This window comes from Quercus robur, chromosome 12 (genome assembly GCF_932294415.1).
Source record: "Quercus robur chromosome 12, dhQueRobu3.1, whole genome shotgun sequence".
NCBI lineage: Eukaryota > Viridiplantae > Streptophyta > Magnoliopsida > Fagales > Fagaceae > Quercus > Quercus robur.
In genome coordinates this window covers 22,816,522-22,837,729 of record NC_065545.1, presented here as the reverse complement: position 1 = coordinate 22,837,729, position 21,208 = coordinate 22,816,522, and the positions used below count along the sequence as shown (strand labels likewise).

At 36.7% G+C, this 21,208-nt stretch overlaps 2 protein-coding genes across 3 annotated transcripts; one reads left to right on the top strand and one right to left on the bottom strand.

The window, feature by feature from the left end:
• The first annotated feature begins 1,702 nt into the window (after positions 1 to 1,702).
• LOC126709883 (histone-lysine N-methyltransferase EZA1) lies at positions 1,703 to 12,493 on the top strand. Of its 2 annotated transcripts, XM_050410247.1 has the most exons (17): positions 1,703 to 1,845; positions 2,262 to 2,363; positions 3,007 to 3,278; positions 3,616 to 3,777; positions 4,298 to 4,382; positions 4,511 to 4,657; positions 4,785 to 4,832; positions 4,918 to 4,989; positions 5,728 to 6,422; positions 8,099 to 8,252; positions 8,965 to 9,185; positions 9,994 to 10,125; positions 10,615 to 10,702; positions 10,790 to 10,837; positions 10,962 to 11,090; positions 11,787 to 11,864; positions 11,936 to 12,493. In XM_050410247.1, exons 1-17 carry the CDS (start codon positions 1,807 to 1,809, stop codon positions 12,125 to 12,127), a joined length of 2,664 nt encoding a protein of 887 aa, XP_050266204.1. In that variant the 5' UTR covers positions 1,703 to 1,806; the 3' UTR covers positions 12,128 to 12,493. The 2 variants fall into 2 exon arrangements, with proteins under 2 accessions (XP_050266204.1, XP_050266205.1); XM_050410248.1 differs by lacking the exons at positions 1,703 to 1,845; positions 2,262 to 2,363 and having other exon boundaries at positions 3,130 to 3,278; positions 3,611 to 3,777.
• A 140-nt stretch (positions 12,494 to 12,633) lies between these two features.
• Positions 12,634 to 15,361, bottom strand: LOC126709884 (protein trichome birefringence-like 6). Its single transcript, XM_050410249.1, has 5 exons — positions 14,392 to 15,361; positions 14,039 to 14,231; positions 13,757 to 13,947; positions 13,227 to 13,385; positions 12,634 to 13,135 (listed from the first exon to the last, which is right to left on the bottom strand). The coding sequence occupies exons 1-5, from the start codon at positions 15,099 to 15,101 to the stop codon at positions 12,823 to 12,825; spliced, it is 1,566 nt and encodes a 521-aa protein (XP_050266206.1). The 5' UTR covers positions 15,102 to 15,361; the 3' UTR covers positions 12,634 to 12,822.
• Positions 15,362 to 21,208: the final 5,847 nt, after the last annotated feature.

Sequence of the window (21,208 nt, the reverse complement as noted above, 5' to 3'; positions counted from 1 at the left end):
CTATAAAAGAAAGATCCTAATTATTTCTGTATCTATCCATTTATGTACTATTCATATTCTCTTAAGCATCAATTTTTACATGATATGTTCCTACTTATCTTTCATATATAGTTTTTGTATATATACTGATTTGAACATAAAACTTTTAATCCCAACCCGTGGTAACGTCAGAAGGAGCCATCATAATTTAGTTACGCTTTGATATAAATATTAATGTGCATATCGAATAATCACAATGAAAAAAATAAAATAAAATAAAAATAAAAATAAAAACTTCAGCATATGCCTTGCAAGTGAACAATGGAAATTTTTAAATATGCAAGTATTCAATAAAATTAAGTAAACATTTATATTTCATAAACTAAAATAATATTTAACATAGTGGTGTGATGAGTATAATTCGTTTGTAGGTGAAATAATTTTTCATCACACTTTTAGGTTTTTTTGTGATTGAAAAATATAGTAATCCCAAATAATTTTTCGTTACGCGTGTGCTCAGAAATTAGTATTTAATAAATAAGTTACTGAAAAAACTACAAATACAAAATGGACCGAAATCCCAAACCCAAGAGTCATCATCTTCTTGATGTCTTAGAGTATCATCATTGGTTACCACCACAAATTCTAATTTAGTGCCTAACATTGGTGGAGTCATAGGCAAAAAAATTTTCCTTCTTGCTATAGTGAACTGCCGAGACTAGCAGTACACTGTGGCAGTTCACTGTAGCAAGAAGGTATAAAAAAAATTTATTACTTTATCACTTAATTGGGCTTGGTGGCAAAGAGGAAGAGAGAGAAAGTGAGAAAATATTAATAAAAAAATGAATAATGTTTGACTTATGGTAAAAATAAGACTATTAATATAACGTGTGTTATGAAATTATGTGTTAAAATAAATAAAATAGGGGCGTTAAATGCTAAAAAATGTTAACTGCTTTTAGATCTTATACTACCATTCTCAATGTCACGCTACATCACAGTCCTTAGGGTACATTTGGTACATTGTAATGATTATTACATGGGAATAGGAATAAGTATTACAGGGAATATAATAAGTTGAAATGTAATAAGTATTACTATTTATTAATTTGATGACCATTTAGGAATAGAATTCTGAATATGCATCCACAATTTAGTAGAGTATAAAAGGAAGGTGTAATTAAATTATTTTTAAATCAAATTTCCTAAAATACACTTATTTTAGGGTGTTCAAAATAGAGCTGATAATTAACAAGAAGGAAAATTTATTTTCTTTTCTTTAGAAGATGTGGCAAGTAATTGCTTTTTAGGAAATTTTTTTAAAAAGTTATCATATAAGATGAAGGAATAAATATTCAGTACTTTTGATAAGGAATAATTATTCCTCATTTCGAAGAATAGCTATTCATAAGGAATAATCATTCATTGTAATAAAAATATAACCAAATAATCGAATAGTTTATTTTTTATTTTTTGAGAAAGAAATAATCGAATAGTTATATCATAGGAATATCTATTACATTATAATATCAATTATATCCTACCAAACATAACCATATAATTTTCTTTTGTTTAGAACCCGACATTTCTTGTTTGCAGCCTATTCGGTGTTTCCAAACGGCTCAAAATCCTTTTCCTCATCTATCTACCCAAAAAAATAAAAATAAAAAACTACATTTTTATTTTTTACTTTATTCACCCTATGATAAAAAAGTTCCACTCTCATCGTGTAGTACACGTCACTGGATCTTGACACGTGTCAATCCCAAACGTTAATTTCTCTCAATTTCTCTCTCTTCCTCGTGCGAGTTTCAGAGCAGAGCAGCCATGGTGTCCAAAGCGAGCGACTCTGCCACCAAACTCAGAGTCAGTCTCTCTCTCTCTCTCTCTCTCTCCCTATGATTAATCACAATTCCGATGATTTTTCTTGAAACTCCTAATCCTTTTATTAGTTTTTTTTTTTTTTTTTAATCACGGTTTTGACCTCAATTACTTGAATTCCGCGAATCTCCATCATTTCAAATTTTCGAAATTTTGTTTAATCGTAGGGCTTTGCTTATATCGTAATTCTGCTCGTACAAGCTCCGTTTTGTATGCCTAGAAATTAACTTTCTCAGCAGCCAAACAGAGCGTTAGGAAAACAATAACAGCCAGTTGAAAAGTGAAATTCTTGTATTAATTGTCTTCCTCTAATTTCTGTACAAATAAATATCATGTAATATGATCATTGTTGTTTGATAAATTTTTTTTAATTAAATAATTTTTCATTTATATATTGACAGAAATCAAGTGGTGAACAGTCAAGTGAAGCTCTTGGATCCTTGCCTTCTAAGATAAATCAGCTAAAGAAGAAAATTGAAGAGGACCGAATTGATTCAATTAAAGTAAGTAGTCTCATAATTCATGCTATTTTTTTTTTTTAACTTTTAAGTCCTATGAGTTTCTTATTATAATCTAGGAAGCACTAACACTTCATTTAGGAAGCACTGACAATTCATTTAAAGTGCCTACTCGTGTCCGTGCTGGGGTCGTACTGTCCGTTTCATGTTATAATTTTTCAGAAATGACTCATTTTCCTCTTCGCACTTCCTAGATTATAATGCTCTTGTTTTGCTTGCCTGATTAATATTATTTTTGTTGGTATTGTTGTTGCACATAGAATAGTCCACCTTTTTTCTAGTAACATTTTGGACTAGCAAGTGTAAACTCAATTTCTTTAAAAAAATTTCATCTTCCTTTTATTTTTATTTGAAGTTGTTTTTTGATTTAGAAAAATCGATATCCAATTCCAATCTTTTTCACTTGTATACTATACCCATTTTTTATATTTCATAGTATGATTGATTTGAATCGTGCCTTGGATCGTAAGTTTTTATTGGAAATGTTGTTGCTCATTTTGACTGTATTAATAGCATGTATGTCTTTGGCTTAGGTTTACATATTAGTTAACTGATGGAGACTTAGAAGCCCGCTTTTGCACATGTTGCTGGCCAATTTGCTACTAACTCCTACTTATTTCTTGCGTAGGAAAAAATTGAGAAGAATCGAAGGAAGCTAGAAAGTCATGTTGCTCAGATCGTATTAGCAACATCAAGAAAAGATGTTTCACTTTTGGAGAATGGGGTTGATAAAATGCTTTCTTCAAGAACCGAACGCCCTCTCTATATGTTTAATGGATTTGCACATGGAGTGGGAGATAAGGACTATATTAACGGTCATGAAGTGGTATTATCAACAAATACCAAGCTTCCATATGTTGAGAAGTTACCACCTTATACAACTTGGATATTTTTGGACAGGTATGAGGAAGTTATTCCTCTCCATTTGGGTTTACTGGATTGAACATTTGATTTGCATATATTTGTTTAGTGCTCTTCTTTATGACTTTTTTTTTTTTTTTTTAAATAAATATCTTTATAAGTAAGAAACAAGGAATCATATGGGGAACAGAATAAATATGATTTCTTCTATTGCTAATGACCTCTAGCTCAAATGGAACCTCCTCCCCTAGTAAGAGCAAGGTGGAGGCACTGGAGGGTGAGGATATGGGTTCATGACCTATTTCTTCTATCATTTTTTTCATACAAAGATTTAATTTCTGCTCCTCTTATCTTAAACTTGTTGCACACAGCGCAGAAATCAGAGAATGGCTGAAGACCAGTCAGTGGTTGGGAGAAGACGTATCTACTATGATCAACATGGTGGCGAAGCACTGGTTTGTAGTGACAGTGAGGATGACACTCAAGAACCTGAGGAAGAGAAGCATGAATTTTGTGAGGGTGAAGATCGTATTCTGATGTAAGTATAAATGAGATGCTAGACTTTCAAAGGAGATACATTGTTTCTAAATATAAATCAATAGAGTTTGGTGTTCCATCTTGTTAGAGAAAGGTCTTAGCGTGGCATCCTTGTACAAAGCGAGTTCATTCTTGTCATATTCTTGGAATTTTTCAGATAATGACAGTCCTCCCATGGAGAGAATGTTTTGAGTGTAAACATATATCAAAGTTAGAATTGAGACCAAAAAAGAAAATTGAAGGGCTAAATGTCATGTTGTCAATGTCCCTTCATACTGTGACATTGAAACTCCTATTTTTTGCTGACATTTACTTTATGGGACTCAGATCTTTGACTTGCTTCTGCAGTCTCCCAGGCAGAAGAGGCATATATTGACCATCAACTATTTTTAATGCATGCTCCTATATACTCGCCATGCTTGTATAGTCATAAAATTCCAACTTTTTTAGTATACGGTTAAGAGTTTTAATTTTTTCTGTACTATACTCTTTTTTTAATCTTTTAATGTTCAATTTCGCAGGATGGCTTTGAAGGAGCATGGGCAAGGTGAGGAAGTAGTGAACATTGTGAGCCAGTTTATTGGAGGCACCACTTTGGAAATCCAGGTTGATTATTATTTTTGGAGGATGGTTGAAGTTTCTTGATTCTTTATTTGAAACATGATTAGCACTATATGAATTTGTAGCGAGCGTCTTTCTATTTCTAAGTGCTGTAATTGTGTTTGAAAATGCAGGAACGGTTTGACACACTCAAGAAGTATCAAGAGAAACATGACCAAAACTCCAAAGACTTTGGGGAATCTGATAGGGCCATGTGTTTGGACAAGAGCCTTAATGCTGCTTTAGATTCTTTTGATAACCTTTTCTGTCGTCGCTGTATGGTATGTGGTCTTTAGACCATTTCTCATCTTTATTATTTGCTAAAGAGAATCATTGGTGTTGCTGTGTCTGATAGAAGCCTTGAATTGCTTCAACATACATGCTGATCTGCTTGCACCTATCCAACAGCTATTTGACTGCAGGCTGCATGGCTGTTCTCAACCTTTAATCTATCCTGTAAGCAGCAGCATTATTCATTGCTTCTGCACTAATTATGAAGTTTGTTACATTCATTTATATGACCAGAGGCTTTGCTTGACAGAGTGAAAAACAGTCATGCTGGTCTGAACATGAAGAAGACAGGACACCTTGCAGTGCTCAGTGTTACCTTCTGGTATGAATCTTTTTCCCTTTTTGAGTGTTTTTAGTAAGCTACTAGTCCATGTGTGAGAGACCTCTCTCTCTCTCTCTCTCTCTCTTGTGAATATTGGATAATCTTATTTTCTTTTACACTCAAAAGATAGCGGCCACCTAATTTACACTTGGTGCCACCTTGCAAATGGTTAGGAATGGACTCCACAGGTAGTTTATTAATAAGAACATGTTCAATTTGTTGTATATTTTGCAGTTATATATGTTTATCTGTGAGTATATTTTATATGCAAACATATTTAACAAATTTGGCTGGAGTTTTTCTCCTGAATGGAACAACATGCAATGGCAATTTTATTCAATATAGGAGGCCATGGTTTTACTAAGCACTATTGTTTCTAGGGTTGATTAGGTGTAAAAGTTGTCATTGTGTACACAACAAGGTTTCTTATATGAGACACATACTTTTCTGTGTAACATCCATTATAATCCTACGTTTACAATCAAATTGCTTAAAAATTTTAAAGAAAAAATAAGTTTACCATCAAGATAGCTGCCTATTACGAATTTGTAATAAATTTTTGTGCCCAACTCAACTCAACAGAGGGCTGGCTACAGAAACCCCTTCATGTCATTTATGTTTATTAGAAGCCTATTTGTTTTCATAATTATCATATGTGATTAATATTTTCTATGTGGGCTTCTGCCAGTCTTGTGTGGGAAAATTGCGAAGTCTGATTTTCATGTCAAATTCTTGCAGTTTAGAGCTATCAAAGACTTGCCAGAAGGTTCGGCTATTAATGCATTGCAGAGGACTGAAAGTACAACTTCAGAACTGAGGGTTGGGACTCCTGTGTCCTCTAATGCTGAAGAAACAGGTGCTCGTGATGGCACAAAAATTATTCAGGATGAAAGATGTACTTCTGAAAAAGTAATGCGTGTTACTGCTGAAGCTGTTTGTAGTTCAGAAGCTGCTGCTTTGATTTCAGATACGTCTGTCACAGCAATAGACAACCAGAGTGTGGGAAAGCGCAAGGTCATGAAGCATACAGACACCGCACTACATGACTCAACATTGGTTTCTGATGATTTCCAGGGTTCCAATAAGAAACAGAAGAAATTATCAGCTTTGGATGTAGTAATTGCAACTAGTGAAGTTACTCCAGCTCTGGATCACACTTCAAGCGAACAAAGTGAAAGTCAAACAACCCCCAATAACTCTCTAAAAGAACCTGGTGAACATAATTCAATCAAATTTGTTACTTCTGGTGGTGCTTCCTTTGATAGGTCAGAGGACATTGTCAGAGATGAACCAAAAGACACCAGAAAAGCTCCTCAACTAGAATATTCATCCGATTCCATTGTGAGAAGCGCTGAAGGATTAGGTGGCTCTGAGTGGAAACCTATTGAGAAAGAACTGTATTTAAAGGGTATAGATATGTTTGGGAGAAACAGGTATGTGCATACTGTTTACAACATGCTATAATAATAAAATAGAATAAAGATATTAATAGTCTCTTTCTTTGGGATTAGTAACTGCAATCTTAATCACCATGTTGGCTTGTGATAAGTGGCACTTCATTGTCACTACCTCACTACCTGTACAATTTCTTCGAAGAACACAATGTTTGGTTGACCAGTGATGTATAGTGCAGGATGTTGTGGTTACTTTTATTTTATCATCTGGTTTTCTGTGATGCGTTTTTTATTTTAGGGAGTATATCAGTCTCTTGTGCAGCATATGAAGTAATAATATATGTCATGAAATCATTGTGTTGTGACTGAAGTTTCCCTTACTTGATTATCTTTTTCTGGAACTAAATTTTGAAGAGAGGGGGGAAATCACCAGACACATGTAAAATAAATTATTGCTTGAGTAATTTAAAATTTTGCTTAAATCTGACAGAGCCAGATATTCCCGTGCGATTAACTTATCCCCTTCCCCTTCTTTTCTTTTTTCTTTTTTTATTGGAAGGGGGGGAGAGTGTTAATATTATTGACTAATCTCTTTGCATATCTTTTTCAGGCATAAATAACAGCACAGCAAACACAATTTACTTTCATATATGCTGCACCATCAATATTAGATATTTGTGTGGTATAAATCCTGAAATAAATCCATTGCAGTAGAGAAAGATGCCTCGTTGCACTTGTTGATTGCATTTGAAGGGTACGAAGGACATTGGCATTGGAATCTTAGATTCCTTAGGGATTTCCTTTACTGGGAGCTAGAAGAGTTGAATGAGCTGATGGACTTAATTAACTCCTAACAGATTGTAGAAGGGAATGCAGATTGTTTACTTTAGAATCCAGATGGGAAAGTGCAGTTTAGAGTTCAATCCTATTACGCATGTTTGAGACATGCACCTTTATCTACATTCCGTTGAAAAGGTGTTTGGGTAGTAAAGCTCTACGTAAGATAATTTTTTTTTTTTGTTTGGGTAGCAGCCTTGAATTCCATATTGACCATAGATAAGTTAAATGGAAGCTAGAGGTTGTTAATAGGTGTATTATGTGTAATTGTAATTGTGAATCAGTTGAGCACCTGTTACTGCACAGTCCTATAGCTAGAGAGCTGTGGTCATTTGCACATTGGGATAATTTGGGTGATGCCAAGCAAGGTGATTGATTTGATGACTGTCTGATGAGGGGTGTTTGGACGTCGGGTTGTATGGAAAACTACTCTGCATGCATTATGTGGACCATTTCAACAAACAGAAGTCACCGGACTTTTGAGAATGAAGAGCAATCTATGCAAGATATTAAAACTTTGTTTGAATATTGTACTTCAATTGGGGGGGGTGTCATGTAATTCCATTGTTGATTTTTTGGACCTAATGAGCGTCTGTTTGTAAATTCTTTTATGGCTCGCTCCCATTTGAACGACCCTTCTTTCTAATAAAAAATAAATAAATACATAAATTTCTGAAATAAAAGGAGACCTTTCTTAAAAAACTCCCTGGATGATTACAAAGGTTCTGTATTTTTTCCCCCTTGCAGATGTCCAACTTAATAAACAGATTTAGATTTTCTTAAAATTATGGATATTTTTTTTCTTTTTAATTTTTTTTCATGGGGGATACTGTTATCTTTTTCTATCAGTTTGCACTTAATAGACTCATGTTTTGCAGTTGCCTCATAGCCAGAAACTTACTTTCTGGCTTAAAAACTTGCATAGAGGTATCCAAATATATGCATGATTGGGGAGCTTCAATGCCTCACGGATCCATCACTGCACCAAGTTCATTTATGGAAGACAACACGAAAGCTGATATGGAATATACTGTAAGCAATCAATGTCTTTTCCTTGCTTGTTATTTTCATTTTGATTTATAGCTACTAGGTGAAGAAGTTGTTGTAGCCCTGGTGAGATTCAGAAACAGGTTGAACCATCACTGCCATACTAGCTGAGCAACAATGATATTCTTCTCCCATCATATTAGGCTTGTTTTGTCAATGTCTTCTGATTGACTTATGTAGAAGAAAGGGATTAGAAATGCCCTATATATGGTGTAGTCTGTGAGTTACTCATGTATTCAACATTTGGAGATTTCTTTAAACACAAAGGGGCTTGGCTTTTCACAACTGTAACACATACCTATCAAGGTTCAACCATGTGCAGTTAACAACTTGGTGGATTTAACATCAAATGATTTGGGTTAAGCTTAAAGGACTATTATGTGCTTCAACTTCCTCGAGATTACCATAGTAACTATTATTTTCCTTCAATTACAGGATTTATTTTTGTAATCTAGTCTATACACCTTCTAATTGATGAATCATTTGGAACAGTAGGCTGCCCTTGACAAGAATGGGTGACAGATGATCAAACTAGCTTGATTGCTGCAAGTTTTCTTTTGAATTTTATTCTGCAGTTGCTTGTGAACCTGTTATCATCGGTTCTAGGCTTTAGCCATTGGAGCCTCATGGCTTTGCAACATCATGGCTTTGCAACATAGAACCCTAATTTCTTTTATTTTGTATTCTCTTGTGTTAGGACCCAGATATTCCAGCAAGGTCGCGGCTGCTTCGTAGAAGGGGCAAGACACGGAAGCTTAAATATTCTTGGAAATCTGCTGGCCACCCATCAATTTGGAAAAGAATTGCCGATGGAAAAAACCAATCTTGTAAGCAATATACCCCGTGTGGATGCCAGTCTATGTGTGGAAAGCAATGCTCTTGTCTACATAATGGAACTTGCTGTGAAAAATATTGTGGGTATGTTGATTTTTTTTTTTTTCATATGTAACTGTTAAAGCAAATTATAGCAATAAAACCAGTGAGTGAGATTTTTCATTTTATTATCATGGACCATGGCAAATAATTTTCCAAGTAAAATATATGTGATGTATAGATGGTTCAGCTAGCAGCTGAACTTATGCCCCTCCACCACTCCCAAAGCCCTCTCTTCCTTTTTGCAAAAGAAAACCCTGTTGCCAAAGTGGTTATTACAAATGAATTTTAAAATTATGTCCAGCTTAGCAGGATACAATTGGAACCACCACACATATTCTAGGTGAAATAACTAGACATTGTTTCGCTTACCAAAAATAGAGAGCCTGCTGGTGAAGGTCTCTTGAGGGTTCTTCCAAATAAATTGTAAACTATGTGCAGAGCAGCAGGTGATACATGTTTTACAAGTTGATTGGAATGAGACACATGACACAACATGTGCAGATGGATAGATTTTTAAGTGAAGTAACTACATAGTTGTTAATAAATTGTAAAAGAACATGTCAACTCTCCCCTTGGACCCAAAAAAGTTACTTATATGACTTGAATGGTCAAACAGATATCATGCAGCCCGCATCAAGTAGATATTTTTATGCTAGGTATAATGTTTTCAGTAAATCATTTATCAGGATTCAAATTGTGCTTATTAAAAATTTCATTAGTTGCGTTTGATTTCAAATTTACCTGATGTGTATTGATTGCGTAGGTTTATTCTCTGCTGAGTTAAAGTTTCACTAGTTGTATTTATGAACCTGAAAAATGAAATGAAATAGAATTTTTATAAATGTTTCAGGTGCTCAAAGAGCTGCAAAAATCGGTTCAGGGGATGTCACTGTGCAAAGAGTCAGTGCAGAAGTCGGCAATGCCCATGCTTTGCTGCTGGACGCGAATGTGACCCAGATGTTTGCCGAAATTGCTGGGTTAGGTAATGAGTTTCATATATTCGATGTTGATACTTCACTGATGTGGGATTGGCCTTTCTCCATTAAACATTGTGAACTTGGTTTATGTCTGTTAAAGCTGAAAAAAAAAAAAAAAAAAAAAAAAAAAAAAAAAACACACATATAAGGAATTTTCTTAACCTCTCAATAAGCCAGAAAATGAATTTTTTTTTTCACCTTTTAGCACATCTCAACTACTCTAGAATCTCATTTATGCAATTCATAAATTACTTTATTCCTTTTTGGTATCTGTTAACCAGTTTAGCATGTTTCCTTGGTTTACAATTCTTCTTACCTCTGTATCAGATGCCAGTCTGGATGAGTTTCCTATGCTTTTTTTTTTTTTACAATTGCATATAGAGTTGCATGAGATTTAGGTTTTGTAATAACCATTTCTGCCTGTCTAAATTTAGTCTCATTTGATGTAGTTTTTGTATCTTTTGTGGCGTTTTAAAATCACATATTTGATGCAGTTGTGGAGATGGTTCATTAGGTGAGCCAGCCAAGCGAGGAGATGGCCAATGTGGAAATATGAGGCTCCTTCTAAGGCAACAGCAAAGAGTGAGCAATTCCTAGTGTTTAGGACCATCTTCATAATCAAAATGAATACTGAACCATAACTTACTTTTCCTCCTCTTTGATATCCAGATACTCTTGGCAAAGTCTGATGTTGCTGGATGGGGTGCATTTTTGAAGGTGAAAAGATGAATCATCTTCCTTCTTCTTCTTTTTTTTTTTTTTTTTTTTCGGTAACTTCTAGCTAATTTGACTTTCTTTCTTTTTTTGCCAAGTCTCACTGTATTGGATGATGAAATTGCAGAATGCTGTGAACAAAAATGATTATCTTGGAGAGTATACTGGTGAATTGATCTCCCATAGAGAAGCAGATAAGCGGGGGAAAATCTATGATCGTGCAAATTCATCATTTCTTTTCGACTTAAATGATCAAGCAAGTTACCTTTATTGTTTAGTATCTTTGCAAGTCTCTGGTGTTTGGTAGAGGAGTTTGAATAATGTTGTTTGAGTGTTTTTGATATGCATGTGGGTGAAAAAGTGTGTGGAAATGTGTGTAAGTGTGTTTGAAATGTGAAAAATGTTGCTCAAGTAAGGCTACCAAACAGGCCCAAAAGTTGATTTCTGCCTCATAACAGCTTACTGGCCCTTTTTCCGTCATCAACAGGTTGGATAATATTTGTTATTGTTGGATGTCATTTTTAAAAGAAAATGACTTCAGCAGAAAAGTTTTGATGCAGACTTTTTCCTGCAACTTCCCTTGCCTGCTTTTGTTCAGTGACTATGTTGGAAGGGCTGTTGATTGTAGATTACATTAGGCTTCTGTTTTTCAAATTAATATAAAATATTGGGATCTACAAAGGAAAATTTTATATCACAACACAGGTATCCTGTCATGCAATTGGAGGTTTGTGCAAGAGATGCCCCTTACACAAAAAACAACTTAGCTCTGAATTAAAATTGAAGTGCTGCCCTTATACTGTTTCATTCTCTCATTCCCTCTTTCTCTATTTGCTTTGCTTGGTGTCTTCATAATCAAACTTGCCATGTGTAGCAAAATATAAGACATTGTAGCTTGAAACTCTTAATTTATAATGTCTTAAATCTCAAAGCAGTTGCTCTTTGTTCACAGTTTGTCCTTGATGCTTACCGCAAAGGAGACAAGCTGAAATTTGCAAACCATTCATCAAACCCTAATTGCTATGCAAAGGTATGTGACTTCTATTGACTTCCCTGTTGAATTAGTTCCGGCTGGATTTGCTTATACATTGGCTTTTACAGGTAATGTTGGTCGCGGGAGATCATCGAGTAGGCATTTTTGCGAAGGAGCATATTGAAGCTAGTGAGGAGCTCTTCTATGATTATCGTTATGGGCCAGACCAAGCACCTGCATGGGCTCGTAAGCCGGAGGGCTCCAAGAGGGATGAATCATCAGTTTCTCAAGGCAGAGCAAAGAAATACCAATCTCATTAGCCATTGGCCTGGATCAGGATGTACATATCACTGGTCATCTTTCTGGTTACCAGTCAAAGGTCTCTTTATATCTGTGACACTTACCAAGAAAAGAGAATCTCTGCATGAGGAGGCTCCAAGAAATTATGCAAGCATTTATACATATTAATGTGCTCTAGAATTAGACACGACATAGGTCGGGCAATAAGATTTCATAGGAATAAGGATAAATTGTTATTGTCCGGGTAATAAGCTAAAGTTGATCTAGCAGTTTAAGCATTACACGCAATAGGTAGAGTTTGACAATTCTATTGGAGGTCTATTTTATTGTTAATTTAATATTCAAGATCATCATCATATAAAGTTGATTATAGATTATGCAGTTTACCATAGATTTTAGTTGCATTGATATTTCCAGATTTGAATTGCGGTCACAATAGGTAAAAAAGGCGAATATATCAAAATCAAAAGTATATGTGTAGTACCTATTTGGAACGGTAATTATTGGGCGGTTCATAAGCTGGATATGCCAAAATTGCAGAGGATCAGCTCTATATATAATGATGATATTTTCGTTGTTCCAATAACATGAATCTCAATGAAGACAGTTTGCATTTCTACAATACACCCCAGAAGAATTTTAAAAAATACATAAAATATACAAGCTAGCCAACAAAGACCAAACGGGTAAAAAATTGTAAGAAATAAAGACAGGATTAGTATCGATTAGATCGCAAAAGAAAATACAAAATCTCATTCCATGTATCAGGAACACCCGGAAGACACCAATGACTGCAATCTTGAATGTTTGAAGAGGAGCGCTTCCCTGATTTTCCTCCATATATAGATGGATGGCCATCTATCCTATATCCTGACAAATTAGTAATATTCAAGAAAGTAACAGGAGTTTTCATCTTCTTTATGACCTCCTCTACAATAATATTCTTCTCTGAATAACTGATGCTTGGAGTTCCATTGAGAGGTTGAGTAGCTTCCATACAATGCCCACCTGAATTCCATTCACCTCCCCTATTTGCATTGATTCATACACTACTCAGCAACTGGCATGAAGGAATCCAAAAACTAACATCAATGTTACTAGCTGTGTATAAGGGCAAACCTGAAATGCGAAGGTGCCGAACTTCGAAAAAAAACTTGGGTTTTTCGATGATTGATGTGCCTATCAACCCATGATGCCCAAGTCATCAGAGCTCTCCTAAAAGCGGTTGAAACATCAAGCCTAGGATGAACTTGATTCCCTTCCTGGTAGTAATTGATCCTATTATAAGACTTACAGATGTTACAAACAATGATAGACATGAAAACAGCATCCTCTATAATTCACATGCGCATGATTACAACTTGCATCAGTTTAGTGAAACAAACGAACTATAAAGAAAACAAAATTTCAAGAAATTCAGTGGAAGTCCATTAACAGCATCTTACATTTAAACCATCCTTAAATGTTGAATGCACATGAAAATCATCTCAACGATGAAGCATAGCCATAGTTATGCTTTCTTTAAAATAAAAAGATAAGAATGAATGGTTCTTAAACATATATACATATGACTAGAAAGGTTGAATCTCGAAATGCAGCACATATCAGCCTAGGTCTTAAAAGGCTAATAATACAAGAATGGCACTTACCCTGTTTTTGTTTTGTAATGTGTCCACCAATGTGCAGTATTGAAAACCAATATATCAGCTCCTCTCCATCTGGATGTACCACGATCGATACTATCAATTCTCAAGGTCTGTATCCTCTTATGGCCTAATCTAGCCTTGGCCTCATGAACTAAAAAATGTGTCGCATAGTATTCAACCGTACACCTATAATCCTGCCCAAAAAAAAAAAAAAACCCTCAAATCAAGTACTCCAAATTCTCACAAATAGAAAGGTAAGAGATCAAAGAAGTTCTGAAGAATTACCATAAATTTGATACTATAATCTCCCTTCTCTTTGGTAATTCTCCGCCGACGGGTCTCATAGACCCTCTTTGGATCTTTAATAGCTCCCATTAGCATACACAGCATGGATTCCCATTGATTCCTATTGATCGAATCGCCCACAAAAACTAGCCTCTTCCCTCTTATCAATTCCAGCATTTTTGTTGCATTGAACCTATAGCACAAGCCCACACCAGGAACCCACTACCTCAAAATTGAGTTATTTTTGTCTTAAGTACATCTACTCTAGATAAAAACATAAACTTGACCCTAATTTCATTTACATCTAAATTACAATTGCAGTTAAGGCTAAAAAAGAAGAAACAAGTTAGTACCTTGGAATTTCACAATCGTGCGGTTGCCATCTCCACTTCATGTAGTTTTTGTCCAATCTTCCATTACCCTCACAGTTAAAACCTTCATCTATGAAAGGACATGAACCATTTGTGTACAAAGGATAGCTCTCATCATAAACCCACCTCCCTTTTGTCAAATCACAATCTTTTACTCTCTTCAGTCCAACCTTCTCTCTAATTGAAACTCCATCGTTATCAGATGAAATTGCAACAGTGCTCTTCTCTTCACTCATCTGACTACTTGGAACTTCAATTTTCTCAGAAATAGTCTCAGGTATACTCTCTTGCAGTGTTGTCAAATTACCATCTACACCATCACTTTTGCTTTCTCCATCTACTAGAACTCCAGGCCCATCTTCCTCTCTCTGTAACCCACTAAAAACCGAAGTCGAAGCAAACCCAGAGGCATTTTCAAGACTACTATAATGGGTATCTATCAAAGTTGAATCTTTCTCACCAGTTACTGAAAAATTTCCACTGAGAGAAGATAAAGACTGAACAGTTATGGGTCTGAGACCCAAACTGAGGGAGGATTTATTGTACTGGAAATGGATCTCTTGGCGAAATGAAGGGGTGGCTTTGATGACCCAAAGGGTAAAAAAGGTGAAGAAGATGACAGAGGTAGAGATAGTGAAAGAAAAGACCAATAGTCTTGTGGGTTTAAAGGAGAAACTTCTCTGTTTTTCCATATATGCCTTTTAGTTTAGTTTAGTTTAGTTTCTCACCTTGGAGTGATATAAGGATTATAGACATACAGTAGATAAGAATGCTTTTTTTTTTAGAATCGATAAGAATGCTTTTTTAGGACAAGACATTAGGGTTTGGTTGTGCTAGGACGCATGCATGTGATTGATGCTGAAGAAGGAATAAAAAAAAATTAAAAAAACCAAGAGCCAGCAAAACATACGGGACCTGTTTGCTCTAGAAGCCGGTTGAGCATGAAGCAGGTGATGCGAAACAGGGAAAGTGTGAGACCAACATAAGTGTGGGACCAACATATCCTCCAGCTTTTTAATTTTCTTTTTTCCTTTTATATTTTGTTGTTCTGTTCTTTCCACGTGGATCATAGAGTATAGAAATGGAAAAGCTACCTAAGCAAAGACTTTTGGGTTAATATGCCTTAACGGTGATGTGCGAGTATCATTATTCATTGCTCTCGAGTTGATCAAAGCAGACTATTCGTTCTTGTTCAACTGTTGTTTCTAAAGGTATTATATTTTTTTTAAGAAAAATGATAGAAGACAATTTTTGCCATAATTTTCTCATGTGACAAATTGTAATTGAAGGAGAAATAATAAGTTTACAATTCCACTAGTTACAACATACCAAATGAACAAGTTGTAAAAAAAGTTGTTATCCTAGCTGTGGGGCCAGAGAACTTGTGACCCCGGCCCACTTTGCTTTAGGGCCCAAGGCCCGAGCCGAGTACATACAATGAAAGTCCAAGTGGCCTAGAGATGTAGCCGAGGATGATTCTGTCATCGGCATCCTAATACGCTCTTAAAAGAAAGGGCAAGTACGGTATAGGAACAATTTAAGAAAAAGCCGAACACCACCACATTGATGAAGAAATGACCTCTGGACAATATGGCAACAAAGGAAAAAGGAAAGGCTGTCATTACTGTAATTAAATACTCTGCGCCAGACAGAGCAGTGTTTTTCAGCTTTTACAACCACCCCCAACCACTTTGGGTATGGGCTGATGGGACAAGTATCAGTCCTGGAACGCTAAACCTACACGTGGACGTTGGAGGAAGTGTAAAGTCTAGTATAAAAAGGAAAGAGAAGCAATTCAGAGGGGGGGACAAATCGTCTCCCAGACTAGGAAGCACAAAAAAAGGAGAATAATAAGAACATGAAACTCTTCGGACGAGGTCTAAGGACTAGAGCCACTTAGGACGTATAAAAAAAAAGTATTATTGGACACGCCTGGTTCACCCCTGTGCAAATTGCTATGGAAACAGTGACGAACCACCGTCCGGTGACCAAGACTTAGCCTTTTAAGCCCACGCTCCACAAATTATATTGTTTGGGCCCTTAACGTACGAACCCAGACCAATTTGGAATCGTTACAAATTGAGTCCTTACAATTGGCGCCGTCTGTGGGAAAGGCTTGTGTGTTGGCACGGGCGGTGGATCAAGCTCCTGTCAAACAATGGCTTGCGAAAGCCCCTCCATCACTTTCAGCAGCCCGTAATTTTTGCCCTAATATAAAGTTCCACTATGGGCTACGCTTCGAAGCGCCAGTGGCACGGACAGTTCTAAGGGCTTCCAACGTCATGTCAACACCCCACACCTTGGCCGAGGGGCTAATCCCCCAAACTTAAAGAAAATCTAAGTTTTGGACAGAACCAAGGTATTGCATGGTCCTCGGACTCAAACCTATGGGGAAACCAACTATTTAAAGAAAATCTAAGTTTTGGAAAGAACCAAGGTATTGCATGGTCCTCGGACTCAAACCCATGGGGAAACTAACTACTTAAAGAAAATTTAAGTTTTGGACAGAACCAAGGTATTGCATGGTCCTCAGACTCAAACCCATGGGGAAACTAACTACTTAAAGAAAATCTAAGTTTTGGACAGAACCAAGGTATTACATGGTTCTCAGACTCAAACCTATGGGGAAACCAACTACTTAAACAAAATCTAAGTTTTGGACAGAATCAAGGTATTGCATGGTCCTCGGACTCCAACCTATGGGGAAACCAACTATTTAAAGAAAATCTAAGTTTTGGACAGAACCAAAGTATTGCATGGTTCTCGGACTCAAACCTATGCGGAAACCAACTACTTAAAGAAAATCTAAGTTTTTGACAGAATCAAGGTACTGCATGGTCCTCAGACTCCAACCTATGGGGAAACCAACTACTTAAAGAAAATCTAAGTTTTGGACAGAACCAAGGTATTGCATGGTCGAACTCAAATCTATGGGGAAACCAACTACTTAAAGAAAATCTAAGTTTTGGATAGAACCAAGGTATTGCATGGTTCTCGGACTCAAACCTATGGGGAAACCAACTACTACTTAAAGAAAATCTAAGTTTTGGACTGAACCAAGGTATTGCATGGTCCTCAGACTCAAACCTATGGGGAAACCAACTACTTAAAGAAAATCTAAGTTTTGGACAGAACCAAGGTATTGCATGGTCCTCAGACTCAAACCCATGGGGAAACCAACTACTTAAAGAAAATCTAAGTTTTGAACAGAACCAAGGTATTGCATGGTTCTCGGACTCAAACCTATGGGGAAACCAACTACTTAAAGAAAATCTAAGTTTTGGACAGAACCAAGGTATTGCATGGTCCTCAGACTCAAACCTATGGGGAAACCAACTACTTAAAGAAAATCTAAGATTTGGACAGAACCAAGGTATTGCATGGTCCTCAGACTCAAACCCATGGGGAAACCAACTACTTAAAGAAAATCTAAGTTTTGAACAGAACCAAGGTATTGCATGGTTCTCGAACTCAAACCTATGGGGAAACCAACTACTTAAAGAAAATCTAAGTTTTGGACAGAATCAAGGTATTGCATGGTCCTTGGACTCCAACTTATGGGGAAACCAACTACTTAAAGAAAATCTAAGTTTTGAATAGAACCAAGGTATTGCATGGTCCTCAAACTCAAACCTATGCGGAAATCAACTACTTAAAGAAAATCTAAGTTTTGGACAGAACCAAGGTATTGCATGGTCCTTGGACTTCAACCTATGGGGAAACCAACTACTTAAAGAAAATCTAAGTTTTGGACAGAACCAAGGTATTGCATGGTCCTCAGACTCAAACCTATGGGGAAACCAACTACTTAAAGAACATCTAAGTTTTGGACAGAACCAAGGTATTGCATGGTCTTCGGACTCCAACCTATGGGGAAACCAACTACTTAAAGAAAATCTAAGTTTTGGACAGAACCAAGGTATTGCATGGTCCTCGAACTCAAATCTATGGGGAAACTAACTACTTAAAGAAAATCTAAGTTTTAGACAGAACCAAGGTATTGCATGGTCCTCGGACTCAAACCTATAGGGAAACCAACTACTTAAAGAGAATCCAAGATTAGCCATTAGAAATTGGATTAAGTCCTAGACAAAATGGAAGTCCCGACCTATCCTCGGATCCCCAGCTCTAAAGGGAAACTAATTTAAACGGGTGTTTAGGTCTGGTACAGTCATACCTCGATCCTCGAACCGGATGCCAAAAATGGTTAAGGCTATAAATGTTGTTAGAAACGAGGCAAAGCACCCTAGTACTCGACAATCCTCTCGGATAGTTCATTTTGGGTTACCCATCCTCGGATGATCACCTCATATGCAATACAGAGCATTCAGCTGTTATCTCGGTTAGTTTTATATGTATAACCTTTTCAGGTCGGCATTATTGTGCCTGTTAGTCTCAATAAGTTCAAAATAATCGCTTTTTGTTAATAAGGGTTTCGGCCCTAAGTATCGTTCAGAATAAAAAAAATATATATAGCACATCCATTCACAATATAACTATTGCAGAAACGAAAGAATACTTAGGATTAAATAAAGCCATCTTTTATTAATACAAAGAAATAGTACTGCGTACAATGAAGGGCTTAAGTAAGCCTATACCAGAAGCTAACTACAAAGTAGAAAGAAAAGCAAAAAGGAAAAAAAAAAAAAAATACAAGGGAACGATAAATCCTCCAAAATTTTGCTTTTATGGCGACTAAGCGTGTCAGGATGACCCCATTAATGGTAGGGGAAAAGAGGCAGAAGAAGAAGCAGAAGCATCAGGATGCCCCTAGTGATGGAAGAGAAGAAGAAGCGGAGGTAAAAGGAGGTACCAGAGAAGGAGGAGAGGAGGAAGCGGGGATGCCTAGTCCCCGCGCCAGCTCTAACTCCCATCAAGCCAGTGCCATGTTAGCAGCGCTCGAGAGAGAGCGGATGGTACCGACGATGAGCAACCCCAGTGCTATCGCACCAAAAATCTGATGCGACCAGCACCTGCTTCGGATTTTGGCTAAAGGAAGAAGAGGCTTCTTTCCCGCCTTGTCAAGGGGGAGAAATTTTTTGAGTCTCTGTCTCCCTTACCTTGACCGGGCCATCTTGAGTCTCGAAGAGACCCAGTACTTCTAGAGAGGGTGTGGTCCCTTCGCCCCAACCATATCATTCCCTAAGGCTTAATCCCACTGGCAGTGAGGACTTTAAGCGCAGCAGGTGGTTTGGGAATTTGAAAAGATTGAGGGGTTTGTGCGTAAAGGAAATGACCTCCTAGCTTGCTTCTTATATGGAAGGCAAGTTTGGTGGCATTTAATCTGTACAGATTTCCAAGAAAAGCTACAAACGAGATAATTCCCACTCAACTCCCAATGCCATCTACAATCGTTGGACTGGTGTTGCCTCGTGAAGGGAACTTAGTAAAGACACGCCTCGTGTAATGAAACGGCAAAAGCACGACGTGAGTAAAACTCAAGGAATGTCTCATAACCAAGAGCATTTCTCAGGCAAATGAAGAGACACCAACATTAATGAAGGACAAAGCTTGGCAAGCCATGATATAGGCCTGACGTCACCAGAGAACTTGTGACCCCAGCTCACTTTGCTTTAGGGCCTAAGGCCCGAGCCGAGGACATACAGTGAAAGTCCAAGTGGTCTAGAGATATAGCCGAGGATGATTCTGTCCTCGGCATCCCAACGCGCTCCTGAAAGAAAGGGCAAGTACGGTATAGGAACAGTTTAAGAAAAAGCTAAACACCACCACATTGATGGAGAAAGGACCTCTGGACAATATGGCGACAAAGGACAAAGGAAAGGCTGCCATTACTGTAATTAAATACTCTGCGCCAAACAGAGTAGTGCTTTTCAGTTTTTACAACCACCCCCAACCACTTTGAGTATGGGCTGATGGGACAAGTATCAGTCTTGGAACGCTAAACCTACACATGGACGTTGGAGAAAGGGTAAAGTCTAATATAAAAAGGAAAGAGAAGCAATTCAAAGGGGGGGACAAATCGTCTCCCAGACCAGGAAGCCCTAAAAAAGGAGAATAATAAGAACATGAAGCTCTTCGGACAAGGTCTAAGGACCGGAGCCACTCAGAACGTATCAAAAAAAAGTATTATTGGACACGCCTGGTTCACCCCTGTGCAAATTGCTATGGAAACCATGACGAACCACCATCTGGTGACCAAGACCTAGCCTTTCAAGCCCACGCTCTACAAGTTATATTGTTTGGGCCCTTAATGTACGAACCCAAGACCGGTTTGGGATCGTTACAAATTGAGTCCTTACATTAGCATTACTCATTTTTCCGCATTTATTTGATTTACCTCTTTATTTTTCTTTTTGTTATTTGTGAGAAACTTTTACCATAGAGTGAGGAAGGATCTCAAGTTTCAACATTGATGTTCATAGAGTGTTAATAAATACTTGAGATCAAACTAATTAATAAAGTCTATTAAAAAATCTGATTAATAAAGAATCATTCTTTCCATTTTTTAAATAAAGTTTGAAAAAAAAAAAATCAGTAGTCATGATATAAATACAAAATAAATAGATTAAAAAAAAGGGAAATAAATCAAACTCTAAGATGGGTAGGACGGCACAATTTATTCAAAGGAATTTTTGGTGGGGCCCTTGTTCAGTAAATTATTAATTCTTTATTAGTTATTTTGTAGGATGGTTAGTGAGCATTGTATCATGCTCAACAAACCAAAATTTTACAAAAACTAGTTAGGACAGCACATGCTTGCCGTGGAAGAAAAAAGTTGTAATTAAGGTTAATTCTAAATTTTATTTGTATCACAAAGCAAAAATATGAATCATTTATT

Excerpts from the sequence above, each read along its gene's own strand:
- LOC126709883 (XM_050410247.1), top strand. The coding sequence starts at position 1,807 with ATGGTGTCCAAAGCGAGCGACTCTGCCACCAAACTCAGA. Across the intron at positions 2,364-3,006 it reads ACCGAATTGATTCAATTAAA|GAAAAAATTGAGAAGAATCG; the intron begins GTAAGTAGTCTC and ends TTTCTTGCGTAG. Across the intron at positions 4,383-4,510 it reads GCACCACTTTGGAAATCCAG|GAACGGTTTGACACACTCAA; the intron begins GTTGATTATTAT and ends TTGAAAATGCAG.
- LOC126709884 (XM_050410249.1), bottom strand. The coding sequence starts at position 15,101 with ATGGAAAAACAGAGAAGTTTCTCCTTTAAACCCACAAGACTATTGGTC. Across the intron at positions 13,386-13,756 it reads CATTACAAAACAAAAACAGG|GATCAATTACTACCAGGAAG; the intron begins GTAAGTGCCATT and ends GTCTTATAATAG. Across the intron at positions 13,136-13,226 it reads TCGGCACCTTCGCATTTCAG|GGGAGGTGAATGGAATTCAG; the intron begins GTTTGCCCTTAT and ends CAATGCAAATAG.